The sequence below is a fragment of the Poromitra crassiceps genome, assembly GCF_964638095.1.
Source record: "Poromitra crassiceps genome assembly, chromosome: 3".
Lineage (NCBI taxonomy): Eukaryota > Metazoa > Chordata > Actinopteri > Beryciformes > Melamphaidae > Poromitra > Poromitra crassiceps.
Window position 1 is genome coordinate 1574662 of NC_139625.1, and position 14845 is coordinate 1589506.

Genomic DNA, 14845 nt, shown 5'->3' on the forward strand with positions numbered 1-14845 from the left:
TCGCTCCGGGGGGAAAATGGCAGCGATTGAGCCTGAAAGACAGTCTGAATGAAATTGAATGTAACATTCCCAATTCTATGTATTACATTCTAAAAAACTAACGGCAACATTTTGGAAGGCTAAGCCACACAACTAGCTCGTTGTAATCTAACATCATGCTTCAAAAGATGGAGAACTGGCTGTGTTACGACGATGGCGGCGAGAAGAAGAAGGAAAGAAGGAAATCGAGCAGCAGCACGTAACCTTGGCATCAGGGTGTTGACACAGAGAGCAGACGGCCGAGGTGTGTCCACCGTTCAGATCCGACTGAAGGCCAAAACAGTCGCCACCGAAATGAAAATTGAACATTTTAGAGGTGGACCATCCTGGTGTTTCAGATTTATGAGACGAAAGGGACTGTCCGTCAGGGCGCGGACGACTGTGTGTCAGCAACTCCCTCCCGACTACCAGGAGAAAATTACAAACTTCGGCGAATTCACACAAAGAAAGATCAAGGAATATTCCATCGGACCGGAGCAGATCATAAATATGGATGAAGTGCCTTTGACGTTCGACCTGCCTCTCACTAGGACTGTTAACAAGAAAGGTGAATCGTCCATCACGTTGAGAACCACAGGTCACGAGAGAACGAATTTCACTTGTGTTCTTGGCTGCACAGCATCTGGAGTAAAGCTCCCGCCGATGGTGATTTTTAAGCGTCTCACAATGCCAAAAGAAAAGATCCCCAGCGGGATATGCTTGTTTTGTTGAAATGTTAATAAATGGGAGCTTCCCCAAACAGCCATCTCTTTCCCGACAATCCCCTCTGTGCACGAACCCTTACATATGGTAATTAAACATCAAAACACCCGCGGCTTATAGTCCGGTGCGGCTTATATATGTAACAAACAGGCAATTTTGCTGCTGCGGCTTATACTCAGGTGCGCCTTATAGTGCGGAAATTACGGTAACTTCTTTCTCTCAAAAAAAAAGGAAAAAAAAAAACTAAAATTTAAACTAACCTAAACTAAACTTGTACCACTATACCTTACAGAAGTTGTAGTTGTCATAGACTGTGTTGCATAGTTGATTGCTCTATTGCTGACAAAAATGTGTTCTTGTAAGTCGCTTTGGATAAAAGCGTCTGCCAAATGACGTAATGTAAATGTCAAGAAATATAAGAGGCTGCAGTCTACACACTGTCTTTACTAATGCACTTTAGTGGGCCAGTAGTCTCGCTGGCCAGCCTCCCCTCCCTTCCGTGAGAGGAGTCTGGCGGCGCTGGTCTCCATTATGGAATTGTGATGGGCGGAGCTTAACGGCAGTGCACTTGGAAAATAGTTTCCAACAATTCAACTTGCCATTTTCAGCGTGTAGCAACAAGCTAGCGTGTATGTTTCTGCCGTTAGCTTGCTAGCTAGTTAGCGTTGTTGTTTTCACTGCGGCGGCAGGGGACTATTTACAGCAACACACAGGGAGGAGGGAGCGGAAGCCGCTCTGATTGACATGGTCGGAGCCAATGACAGAGCTTCTTAAGCGGGGAGCGGACATCCGGCAGCATCTGAAATCGATGCTTATACCTTAGGGGCTTTTACCAGCAGCCTGTTTCCGTGCCCCCAGACTCCTCTCACGGAAGGGAGGGGAGGCTGGCCAGTGAGACTATTGGGCCAGTGACTACAGCACCAAATGCCAATGCAGTGACTGTTTATCACCAAAGGTGCAAAACATTTATAAAATTGTTGCCCAGTAATTGAATAGTACTGATGAAACTGAATGATGTTAGAATGCCACTTTTGTCAAGGTACCCTGATCAGATGGGGAACATACTGACCTGTTGAACCTCTTGAGCATGATTGCATTCTCAGTACAGAGGTCGTCAGCTGGGAGGGAGTTGGCCTGCCAGCGGAGCCTCTCGTCAGCGTTGGACAGGTACTCAGTCCTGGCAATATCGGTACGGAACTAGGGGAGAAATTACAGCAATTAGGAATGATACACTGTGATGTACAGGTATGTGACAAGTTCCTATATTGTGTTCAAATGGAATAAAAAAATATATATATTTATATATATATATATATATAATGAAATTAAACTATCCACCTTTAAATCAACTGAAATTAATCCCCCCAGAAAATGTGGCCAATGGCACCAGATTATTGCTTCAACTCTTGAAGTGGAGTAATTACAGCCTCAGAGAGTGTTTTCCTCATCCAACACAGTTCAAGTACCTGAATGTTGGCTTGCTGCAGGTGGTGAGACCAGGTAGTGAAGAGGTTCTGCCTCATTTGCTGTTCAAAGTAGCCAGCATAGGCAATGAATGCTGCAGAGAGTAGACAGTCTCCAGCGATAGTGGCCATCTGGTTCTTGAAGGTCTCACTGGTCTGCTCCCAGCGCTCCCTCTCAGCTGACAGACTCTTCAGCAGGGCATGGCTGCGGTTCACCTGGGAACAGAGAACAGAAGGGCTAAGAAAAATCCTACAAGACCTTTGAGGTCAGTCATTCCCAAACTGTGGGCCGTGGAGGTACTGCAGGTAAGTCACGACGAGCAGTCTGCCAACACGGGCCAATCAAATGGCTGCAGGGTCTTTTTAAAGCTACAGTGGAGATGCTGTTATCAGAAGAAAGTAGAGGACCTAAGGCATCCATTGCTAGTACCAAGCTTGTGGGGAGGGGGGCTAAATAACACTCCAAACATAGGTTACATTTTGGCTTTGAGGGAAAACTATTTCAAAGGGGTTCCTTGACCTCTCAGCTCAATTTATCGGAATGAAAATTGGTTTAATGGATACCCACCAGTCTCCCCTTTACAGATAAGGTAGCATTTTTCACAGCCTAAATAGCATTAATAGCTTGTGACAAAGGAAGGTGATTTATTGTTGCTGCTCATCACATTTTGTCTCAACAAATGTGTTATGCATGGCATGCAAATACTTCTCTAAATATTTTTTATCCCATTTTTATCCTCCATTAGTGCTAATTTAAATTTATTTATCCTGGTTGCTGCTCCACCCTCTGCCGATCTGGGGAGAGCCGAAACTGGCTCCATGCTTCCTCCGACACATGGGCAGTTAGCCAGCCGCTTCTTTTCACCTGACAGGGGAAGCTTCACCGGTAGGACATAGCACGTGGGAGGATCATGCTATTCCAACGAGTTCCTCTCCCTCCGAACAGGCGCCCCGAACGACCAGAGGAGGCACCACTTCAGCGACCAGGATATTGCATGTTTTGGTGAGGGGTTCCTATATGAAGGAAACCCCCAGGGGGCATGGGGAGAACATGCAAACTCCACACAGAAAGGCCCTTTTGACGACCCCACCCAGGCGGTGGGCACTCGAGGACATGCGGACGGGCATGCGCTCCTTCAGCGCTCACAGCGTCCCAGGTGGGAATCGAACCCAGGACCTTCTAGCTGTGAGGTGACAGCGCTTACCACTGCGCCACCATGCCCCTGGCATGCAAATACTTCTGATGAGTAAGGCAATCTGCAATCTGCTTTTGGGTATTTTGCTGAAATGTTTTTGTATGTGGATGGATTATTAATTTCCCTTATGCCCAAGTTCACATGCTCTGTTTATGAAATAAAAAATATATAATATAAAACAAATATAGGGAAATACATCATCTTAGTCTGGTGTGTTGATCAGAGGTGTGATTAAAGGGTTGGGCGGGCCCGGGGCCGCAGGATCCTTACGTTTGGGAACTCCTGTTTTAGTTAATTATAGAGCCGGAAGAGTAGCCAGGTTGGCTTTTGAAGTTCAAGATCTGAGAGACTAAAGCCCTTTTCCCACATGCGCTTTGTACCGCAAAATGACCGGTACGTGGTCTAATGCCTGCATGTGAGAAAGGCGCCGTGCCGGTATAAGCGCGACCCCGTCGTCGCGGAGATTTCACCACTTTCCAGCCTGTCAGAAGAGCGGTATGCTCTTTAGCGGATACTAGTGAGAAACGGGTGCAGTCATTTTCCGCGACACTCTCATGGGCGAGGTGTACACACGTTGCTTAATGTTCCAGCGGGCATAATCTAATCATTCGCGCACATTAAAGCAAACTGGCGAAATGATCTTGTGATAATAAGAGCAGTAGCCTATGTCAGCTTCATGTGTGGGTGTGCTGTGCTGATTTTCCCCTCTCCTCTCTGCTCGCTCTCTGGCCACAGTCCGTCCTCCTCCTTCAGTCACAGCCCGACAGGGCAAATGCATGAAGCGAAAGTGGAAGTATTTTGCTTACGTTGCCGACAGCGAAGGCAAGCCCGGACACATCAAATGAAGCCAGTCTGTAAAAAGTGCTTCAACGCGATGCAGGTGAACGGATAAACAAGCAAACTTATTTCACCATTCAGAGTTTTGCCGACACGTCACTCCCCCACTCGCTCTGCAGTGCCGCCCCCCCCCCACATACAGGCAATTTCGCTGATAGATTCCCACATGCGCGAGCCGAAGTGTGAAGGGAAATGTCCGATATTGACTTACAGGTAATTTTCCGGTACGCATGTGGGAAAAGGGCTCAAGAGAGACCGATGGTTCCAGCAGCAATACCTTAAGGCTTAGACGCTATGGGCGAGGACAGTTCAGTCTCAACAACAAACAAATGCCACAGATATGACCATGACTGCAAGAGAAGGGCGGAGGGAACTAGATATTAGTGATATGATGAGCAGTTACCTTGGCCTCCACTGCAGCCAGGTCGGCCTTGATGGCCTGAGCCTCCGAGATGAGGACAGCATACTCCTCCTTGTAGCGAGCGATGCTCGCCTCAAGGTCTCTGATCATCTGTTCCACCTCCTCTGCCTTCGACTTGTTGTCCTTGGCATCATCCTCCAGCTTCTGCAGCTCATTACGCAGAGGCTCCACACGCTTCAGCATGTCAGCATAGTTTAGCTGCAGGAGAGGACAGACAAATGGCAGAGTTGTTTTAGTCATCGATACAATTTCACTAAAAATCCAGACTTTATATATAAATTACATTAAAACAAAATAGATTACCGGTAGTGATAAAAATAGCTCAAATAATTTTTTTGACTATATGCAAAGGATGTCAAACAGATATCCCACAATAAGGAGTATGATATAGCTTACACTTACAGGAAGCTTTCTATTGAAATTTTGCCTTTCCAACTGAGCTATGATTGATTGATTTTATTCAATACTTTATCCAAGATCAATCAATAAAAAGGCTACAATTTACAACAACTACAATTTTAATCAACAATTTACACCAACTGTATCAACATCACCATCAATAAAATACAGTACCACATAAGATAGAAAAGAATGAGACAATTAGTAAGGTACATATACAGGACGGGTAGCTGCCTGCTAGTGTCCATGTTAGTAAGGTACATATACAGGACGGGTAGCTGCCTGCTAGTGTCCATGGTGCTTCCTTACCTGAGCGATGGCCCATTTCACCATGGGTCCACAGGCCAGAGAGGCTCTGTTCACTTGCTCATAGTTGTAGCTGGGGTTGGACATGTAGTTCTTCTTCATCTTCTCACGGATGGAGTCACTAGAGAAAGTAGAAACATTGCTACGAGTCAAGACTATAGCAGCATTTATATAGTCAAAAACCTGAATGCCAAGTGTAGAGGGATGATTATGAACCACTCAAAATGACGTAACGTATGTAGGTTAGAAATTGTCTGGATTGTAATGATGGGAATAGGCAGATTGTGTATATTCCCCCCTTTCCCTAGCCTGGGTAAACCCAGCCTCCACGTGACCTGCTCTCAGTCACTACTCACTACAGTAGTGAGTAGTGACTGAGAGCAGGTCTGAGAGCAGGTCACGTGGAGGCTGGGTTTACCCAGGCTACCCTTTCCCCCCCTTGTGAGATACAACTTTAAATCATACCAATGACCAGAAGATCAGAAGACAATGAGGCTTATTTAATTCCAGGACAACCACAAGTTATGATCAGCACATTTTCCGATTCCCCAAATCAAACGCTTGTGATTTTTCTCCAAACCAAACAGAAACCCAAAATCAAGCACTAATCACAGGAGCCAGATTGATTCAAGTGGTGATCGGAAATTCGATTCTGCTTTCATCCGACAATAGAGACGCGATAAGTTCCAACACCGGTACCTCATTTCCTCAGAGGAAAAGTTGACTATGTTGCTGATGAAACTTTCACCGATAATAACTTGTCTGATCTTTTTCCAGTCATTGGTCTCCTCGCCCAGCAGCAGGCAGATAGACTCCAGGGCGAGCTTGACTGCCGCTGGGGGGTTGGTCATGGAACGCACCTCCACCAGGTGCTGCTTCTTAATGGACTTAACGGCTATCAACACCAAGGGTGGGAGTAGGAAAGAAAGGATTGAGAAAGAGAGGGAGAGAATTCTCTTTAGTGAACAGTTGTAGTGAAAACATTCTCTCTTTTCACCTGATCTCGTCAGCAGAGAAGTTGACAATGGTGGGGATGAAGTTCTCCCTCATGATGATGGAGCGGATCTGCTTCCAGTCCGTGGTGCTCTCTCCCAGGAGCAGGCAGATGGACTCCAGGGCCAGCTTCACGGCCCCGGGCGGGTTAGCCATGGAACGCACCTCCACTAGGTGCTGCTTCTTAATGGACTTAACAGCTACCAACACCAAGGGTGCGGATTATGAGGAGGAAGGGGGTAGTGATGGAAGAGGAGTCCAGGTAGAGAGGAAAGATGTTAACAGGGAGCCATAAGAAAACATTGTCCAGGAAAAATAGTTTAAATATCGTCACCCTCTTAAAAGAATGGCCTAAGTCACTTTTTCAAATTTTTCAGAAAACATAAAAAACTGAAACCAAATACAGAATATATGATATTTATTAATCATTCCACAAAAAAATGTGATGACAATAGATGACTCTTGACATACAAATAACATTGTAAATTATGTAACATAAAACGATTAGTTGACTGATTAGATGACTTAGGCCAATTTACGAACATGCCATTGTGACTTAGGCAAAGAAAACTGACTTAGGCCTGACTTAGGTGGCCAGCATCATGAAGAGATGATTTAGGCAAAAATATAATTTTCTTCAAAAAGTGTCTTAGGCCATTATTTTAAGAGGGTGACGATATGTGGGTAAGGGGAATGGGAGGGCCGGATAAAAAATAAAATGTGCACCCATTTTCTGGCATTATAGTACTGTAGTATATAGGGATGGCACGATACCACTTTTTCCATATCCGATCCGATATCCGATCCACAATCTTGAGTATCTGCCGATACCGATATCCAATATTTTTCCCTCGCTTATACAACTAAGCTGTTAATAATAAATTTACCAATGCACTTTGCTTAACTCATTGAGTGCCAGCCACTTTTGGAGAACGGACGCTCCCAGTGCCAGAGTTTTCAGAGCGTTTTCAGTGATTTCTCGAGGCCCACAGAATATTGTGTGATATTACTATGTAAACACCGAACACGCACAAAGAACGAACTGGCTCTATTGTATCATCAGCAAAAAAAAGTTTATTGATACCATTTTCCGTTCTTTAGTTATGAGCCGGAGAAGATAGGTCGTTTTGAGCAAATACAGGCGTTTCAAATTATTAGCTGAGATATTCCGCCTTTTGTGAAATGCAGCATTTCAAGCACATTCACTGAGTCTGAAGATAATATTTTCTGATGTAGTGACGTGGTGTAGTTGTGTGATGGCCTGCGTGCCCCACCCCCCTCTCCCCCCCTCCCCTCCTCAGCTGCAAACTCCTCCCCACACTACACAGCCTCACGCACCCACTCTATTTTCGGAGTGCTCCGTTTGTGTGTGCCGGGCGGCTCCCAGCGCGATAGGGAAGAGCCAAACCGGACTGCTGAATGGTTTGGCGTCGGGTGCTGCTTTTCTGGTGGCTAATCGTGTGGAGAAACTATACAGACAGACAGACAGAGACAGAGGGGCTCAGTTGTGTGCGCGGATTGACTCCTGTTCGCAGCCAATGTCAGCTCCAGACAGAGCAATCTATATGGCTCTGGCTGCAGCATGCATCGGTTTCTCTTTGATCACAGCTTTTTCCTCCTGTTTCTCAGGACCTGTCTCTAATCTGGAGAGCACTGTCGCCACCTAATGGGTTTGTAAAATAGGTTATAGACCTCCAATAGCTACAATATTTGTACAGGAGATGCAGAAGGCTTTGATCGACGTCCCACCGTCAAAAAACGCATTGGACGTCGAAAGACGTCCTTGGCACTCTACGTCACTATTTAATTGGACATCGAAAGACGTCCATGGCACTCAATGAGTTAACCCAGCCATCTAAACAGCATGTTCAATCTGTGGAGCAATATTTATTCCTTAAATGAAAGGCTATAGCCCAGAACATAGACTCAGTAATGCAGATTGCACTAATGCTGCTGCTTCTTTTTAAGCCTTCACACACACACACACACACACACACACACGCACACATGTCCTTGTTGTAACTGTCCCTGGTCTCCCCTACTTTCGTGTTGCGTGAAACAAGGGACGGAGCGCAGTTCACGGATCATGGTGTTTGTAAACACGGGCACATCTAAACACGGCCTAATCTAGTTTTATTTGCTGTTTTCAAGGAAGATTTGGACTTTTGGGATTAATTATATTAAGGACTAACAGGAGGAGAGAACAACTATCCGGTAACTTTATCGCTGCTGAGTTGGGCGAGTGTTTATTAGCGTTAATCTGCCGATCCGTTATGCAGAACGTGCGTAGATTTGACTTCACTTCTGGGAATGGTAACGTAGCCTATTATTGATTGTGATATTGTGGCATGCTGAGCTGCGGTGTGTTTTGAGGCTCACCGGTGTCTAGTTGGAGTGAATCTGCATCTGATCTCCTCTCTCTCTCTCTCTCTCTGTAATGTTGCTGTCAGGTTTGTGTGTGATACACTGACCATTGTATCAGGCAGGCAGGCAGTCTGCAGTGCGGTGTTGAAGAACACTCACATCGGCTTTTTTCTTCCTTGATCAACACAGCTGTCGTGACAACACTCACTCTGTTCACATGCTGCAATCTCACTCTGTTCACATGCTGCAACACTCACTCTGTTCACATGCACGATGCTGCGGTTGTTCATCTGCGTCCATGATGGCGCATTGCTCAAAGTTTAGTGAAGCATTTAGTGATAGTTTAGGCTGATGGATCGGATCGGATTCTACTTCTTTTTCCCACCAAATATCCCATCCAGTGATTTTGGCCGGCTCGGCTCCGATACAGAGTATCGGATCGGACCATCCCTAGTACTATATAGGTACTGCAGTACAATACTTTCCATCATGACATAAATGAAAACAGATTATTAAAATGCACCATAACCCATTTAAGATATAGTACCGTTTTGTGATTCAATAACAGCCGGCTCCACCTGGTCCAAGTCTTCTTTGACGTCCAGCTGTTTGGCCTTGATGATCTCCTGCTGCTTGTACACAGATTCCTGGATCTCCTGACTCATCACCTGGAATCACCACAGAAACACATGTTTCAATTGAAGAGCACCTCAGTAGCCAGTTTTTAATACATCTTAGAATTACTATGTGCAATACTCCAGCTAGTCCAAGAATAATGACTATTAATTTGGACTAGACATGGCTTTTGATTTTTTAATCTTATGAATTATTGCTGTTTTTATTAGCATTCTAGTTGTGGTGTAATTTGTCATATTCACTGTTGTCTCTTTCTCTTTTTCCCTTTAGGCTATATTTACATTGTATTTTCTAGGCCTACGTAAATTGTTTATCTATTTTGATATTTAACATTGTTGTCTTCTTCCTATTAGTCTTACCATTATTATTAATTATTATATCCCCTGCCCGGCTGTGATGACTTGCCTTGATTGTCTACCTGGTGACGTCTCATACGCACAGGCCTATTTATTGTCTCTTGTAACTGCTGTCATTCATTTGCCTGATGAAGACCCCATAGGGTCGAAAGCTTGCCTACCTTGAGCGCAAATAAAAGTGGGAGCTTTCAATCAGTGTGCGGACAATCCCTTTATTTTTCAATTGAAGAGCACAATATACCAAGAGTCTGGGTTTGTCTTCTGGGAGAAAACAATCCAATAAAATACAATCCAATAAAAACTAAAACCCAGTCACCTTTTTCTTCTCAGCCTCCTGCTGGTCTTTGACCATCTTCTTCAGCTTGTCATTGGCAGCAGCATTCTTCACTTCCAACTCCTGGCTCTTGATTCTCAGGTCACGACGAAGCTCCTCCACCTTGGCGAGGAAGCATAGACAATCAGGTGTATGTGTATGTTTATGTGTGTGTGTGTGTGTGTGTGTGTGTGTGTGTGTGTGTGTGTGTGTGTGTGTGTGTGTGTGTGTGTGTCGTGGGGACTAGCTTCCATAGGGATTTGAGGAAAACGCTCAACAAAACAGCATTTGACGCCAGAACATAAAAGTCCATATTAATATGAATCTCTTAACCTGATCAACAGTCTCCTTGATCTTGCGGAGACCAACATTCAGATGCATCTGCTGCTCCTCCAGCTCGCTGCGTTTCTCGTTGAACAGGTTTGCATAGTGGTTGATGAAGTCGAGGTAGTGGCGGGGAGTGATGGCCATGGTGTGACCACCGCGCTTCGCCAGACGGTTGTTAGCCTGAAAGGAAAAAGAACAATAGGCAATAAGTCTGCAAATGTTTTTTTATTATTATTATTATAATTTTCCACCAATTTTTCCCTCTGCTGCTCCACCCCCTGCCGATCTGAGGAGAGCCGTAGACTAGCACCATGCTTCCTCCTGCCGATCTGAGGAGAGCCGTAGACTAGCACCATGCTTCCTCCGAGACACGCGCAGCAGCCAGCCGCTTCTTTTCACGCGACAGCAGGCGCTTCACCGGTAGGACGTAGCACGTGGGAGGATCACGCTATTCCCACCAGTTCCCTTCCGCACCGAACAGGCGCCCCGGCCGACCAGAGGAGGCGCTAGTGCAGCGACCAGGACACATACCCTCAATCCAGCTTCCCTTCCGCAGACACCAGCCAATGCGTGCCTGTATGGATGACCGACCAAGCCGGAGGTAACACGAGGAAGCGAACCTGCGCCCCTCGTGCTGGTAGGCAGGGAATCTACCGCTACACTACCTGGACGACCAAGTATTTATTAGCTTTGCTCTGCAACACATCATTGCCATTATAGATAAACCAATCTTGCAAAATTAAAAAAAACTATAACCACCACAACACGGATATACTGTATGCCTCCGCCAACAAGTGAGCAGTCGACATCCATGTCTGTCCAGACTTTGACGTTTGAGCCAAATGTGAAGAGCCAACAAGCTTGAAAATGGCGTTCGTGAGGTCACCAAAATCGAATCAGTTCATCCTTGAGTCCAAGTGGACATTTGAGCCAAATTTGACAAAATTCCGTCAAGGCGTTCCTGAGATATCGCGTTAACGAACATCGGATGGAAGGACAACCCGAAACCATAATGCCTCTGGCTCAGCTATCGCCGGCGGAGGCATAAAAAAAACGTACCTGGTGGAGTGTCTGGTGTACAAACACACAGCCGTTGACAATGGCCTCGCGGTGAGTTGGTGGTTGGGGCATTTTGTCGTAGATGATGGGCATGTAGTCTGGCACCTTGTAGTTGGGCTTCTCCAGGTCCATCTTGCTGGTGAACTCCTTACCCACCTGGTAAAGGGCCTCTGTGGACCAGTCTCCAAACCAGTTCAGCACACACCTGGCACAGAGGGGAGGTTTGGGTTAACACAGAATCTCCATTCTGTTAGTACAGTAATAATGTCGATGGTGTCGATGCCCTGCTCTTGCCCCAGTACTGTATTCATTCCTGCTGCTGAGTGTGCATGTATGCGTGTCTACCTGTTGAAGAGGGCAGGAGATGTGGCAGCCCTGTCCTTCAGGCCCTCTGACGAGGGGTTCATGGTGAAGACGACATGGAGGTTCCTGATGACTTGGCTGGTGAACCACTTGTACAGCTCCTCGTGTGTGTCCAGCATTAGCCCCTCTTTCTGGGCTCCCTCCTTACACTGGGTCATCAGGGTGGCATACTCATCTCCCTCAAACAGACCAGGAACCTACACAAACATTTGCATGTTGAGCAGCAGAAATGGTGGACACACATACAGAAAACAGAACTTTCATCTCAAACGCAGGGTCAAAAGGCAATGCAAAAGAAGAAAAAAACAGCATCTTGCACCCAGTGTGCTTTACTGGTGGGTTGAAACTTCACCCAAATAAAGCTAATTGAGGAGGGTTATACCGCATTCAAGACAACCCGGAGCACAATGTTCAATTCAGATTTTTTTCCAACGCCCGGAATAGTTGCATTCACGCTGTTTTTAACTCGGAGACGGTCAGAGTCGGAGTTAGAAAAACATACACAGCTGGCTAACTTAATTGGTAAAATAGCTGTTGAATTCAACAGATTGCTATAATCAGAGCGAAATCTAAACAATATAATCACATATTGCATAATTACACCTCAAATTAGGTCAACAAACACTTTGATGATGTTAACCGGAGCTCAAAATGATACCCGAATTTCCGACCTGTAATTCCGACCTCGACGACCGTTCAATGAGTTTTTTACAGGTCGGAGCCCATTTTTTCCTGCGTTCCGAGTTGTCATTATTACACATTATACACCGGAAATATGACTTTGACCCATCTAAAATCATGTGACTCATGTCACATATTTACACTACAGTCCCGAGCCAAGTAGCCTACAACGATGCTGGGCTCCATGACAACAGCATTTAATGTAGGAAGACTAAATTAACAACAGGCGAAAACCAGAACTAGGTCAGAGACGGGTCATGAGTCACATGATTTTAGATGGGTCACAGTAATATTTCCAATGTATCTTGCGCATTGTGTGGCCGGGCGAGTTATAATATTGTCATGTCATGGTGTTTTGTGGTCATTAATAAATGAGATTGATTCTGTTATTTTTCTATAATTATTCTTGGTAGTGCTATTTTACATTGAGGTCATCGGGGAGAGGCTTGTGTTTTCCACCTAAAAGGGGGCGGGGACATGTGCCGCCAGCAGCCGCCTACAAAATGACGTACTGCCGATCTGGTGTCTACAGGACCAGGAAGTGATTTGCATATTAGTGCGTAGCAATCACTGTAGTAGAATAGAAATAGTATGAAATGCTGATAACGGCAGCGTGTTACCTCGCCGTTGGCCAGCAGTGTGTTCATTCTCTCCAGGAAACCAGAATCCAGCACGTTGGACTCATCCATGATGAAGGCGATCTTCTCATTCTTACAGCCTGAGCGACGCAGCACCGTACGCAGGTCCTCGTCAAAGTCCTCTCCTGTGTACCTCCTGTGGACCTGAACACACAAACACACACAGATCAGTCAGCACATACAGACACCATTGTGCCATTATGGTTCTTAATCATGTTCACATTGACTATAGCAACCTTGATCTGGTAGACGCTCAGTCCATTCATCCAGGCTACGAAGCGAGACAAGGTGGTCTTTCCTGCTCCGCTCACACCGATCAGCAGGAGATGGCCCTGAGGCTGACGGAAGATTCTACAGGGAGATATGGACTTAAGATCAGCAGGAGATGGCCCTGAGGCTGACGGAAGATTCTACAGGGAGATATGGACTTAAGATCAGCAGGAGATGGCCCTGAGGCTGACGGAAGATTCTACAGGGAGATATGGACTTAAGATCAGCAGGAGATGGCCCTGAGGCTGACGGAAGATTCTACAGGGAGATATGGACTTCAATAAACCAGATCTAAAGTTGCACTTTTGCACCAAATGGATTAAATGATTCCAGTTGTTGTCCAATTGTCCATGTCAGCTTTAACACTACTTTTTTTTTCCCCCTTTATTTATACAGGGGGAGTCTCACTGAGAGCAATGCTTTTTCAGGAGTGCCCTGTTCACACACACACACACACACGGAAGCTGACCAGTACAACCACAGTCTGATCTGTTGGCCACCGATCAGCTCCACTGGAGCGGTTGGGGATAAGGGCCTTGCTCAAGGGCACCTCAGTGGTGGTAATGAGGGAGGTGCTGCCTTTTCACTTTCTCCACACAGATGTATCCTGTCGGTCCCGGGGATTGAACAGACGACCTTCCGGTCACAAGCTCGCTTCTCTAACCTTAAGGCCACCACTGCCCCTATAGACTATTTAGTATATCAGCAGCATAGAGGCTAGGAGGCTGTGTTCCTCACCGGTCGATCCTGAGGACGTGGTCCAGCACCTCATTGAAGAGCACCAGAGGGACGTCCAGCTCTTCTTCATAGAAGACCTTCAGGCGGGCCTTCACATAGTCCCTCAGCTCCTCCTGCTCCACTGGGATGTAATCCTGCAAGTCAAAAGAGGCGTTACACAAAGAAGCACCCGCACTCCCTTCATTTAGTATGGACAGCTTGCCCCTCTTAGAACAGGCTAAATCCCCCACAAAGCAGGACCATCACAGCATGGTCAAGCTGCCAGTTTACCTTGGAGAGCCAGTTGCTGTAGAGGATGGGCCTGTTGAGGGCCTTTTCTTTGTCAATGTTCGGGAAGTGTTTCAGAGCCACAACGTCGATGTTCTGATCCGTCCACTTTCTCTCGTCATCCTCGACCAGCCTGCACGGGTTTAGAGCAAAGCACATTGTCAACATATCGCTCGCTCTTAAAATACCAGAGGGGAAGTGAAGCAGCTCTGAAATAGCACATATCACATTTGTCAAATCAATGACACCACTTTTGACCAGGGTAGGAAATTACCTTTTTTCACAAGGCCTTTTTTTTAACCCTTGTGGAATATGTTTCCAGGGCATTTTGGATCATTTCCAGGGCAAATCTGATCAAATGTTGGGAAATACCTTAGTCGGAAGCATTTTTGTGCCATTTCAAATTTGCTTGTCAATGTGTGTGTGTGTGTGTGTGTGTGTGTGTGTGTGTGTGTGTGTGTGTGTGCGCCTCAGGTT

At 46.0% G+C, this 14845-nt stretch overlaps 1 protein-coding gene across 2 annotated transcripts in view; it reads right to left on the bottom strand.

The window, feature by feature from the left end:
- The window catches only part of dync1h1 (dynein, cytoplasmic 1, heavy chain 1), a 77957-nt gene that overhangs the window by 28707 nt on the left and 34405 nt on the right, over nt 1-14845 (bottom strand). Inside the window, exons 43-56 of one of the 2 annotated variants that reach the window (XM_083633986.1) lie at nt 14372-14501; nt 14102-14235; nt 13330-13444; nt 13076-13237; nt 11757-11971; nt 11412-11616; nt 10359-10532; nt 10029-10148; nt 9268-9388; nt 6063-6258; nt 5367-5484; nt 4641-4856; nt 2208-2420; nt 1811-1938 (exon numbers count right to left, since the gene is read on the bottom strand). In XM_083633986.1, the coding sequence (XP_083490112.1) occupies nt 1811-1938; nt 2208-2420; nt 4641-4856; nt 5367-5484; nt 6063-6258; nt 9268-9388; nt 10029-10148; nt 10359-10532; nt 11412-11616; nt 11757-11971; nt 13076-13237; nt 13330-13444; nt 14102-14235; nt 14372-14501 (2247 nt within the window). Of the gene's footprint in view, nt 1-1810; nt 1939-2207; nt 2421-4640; nt 4857-5366; nt 5485-6062; nt 6259-6360; nt 6557-9267; nt 9389-10028; nt 10149-10358; nt 10533-11411; nt 11617-11756; nt 11972-13075; nt 13238-13329; nt 13445-14101; nt 14236-14371; nt 14502-14845 lie in introns of both variants that reach the window. The other variant, XM_083633985.1, reaches the window with a different exon arrangement.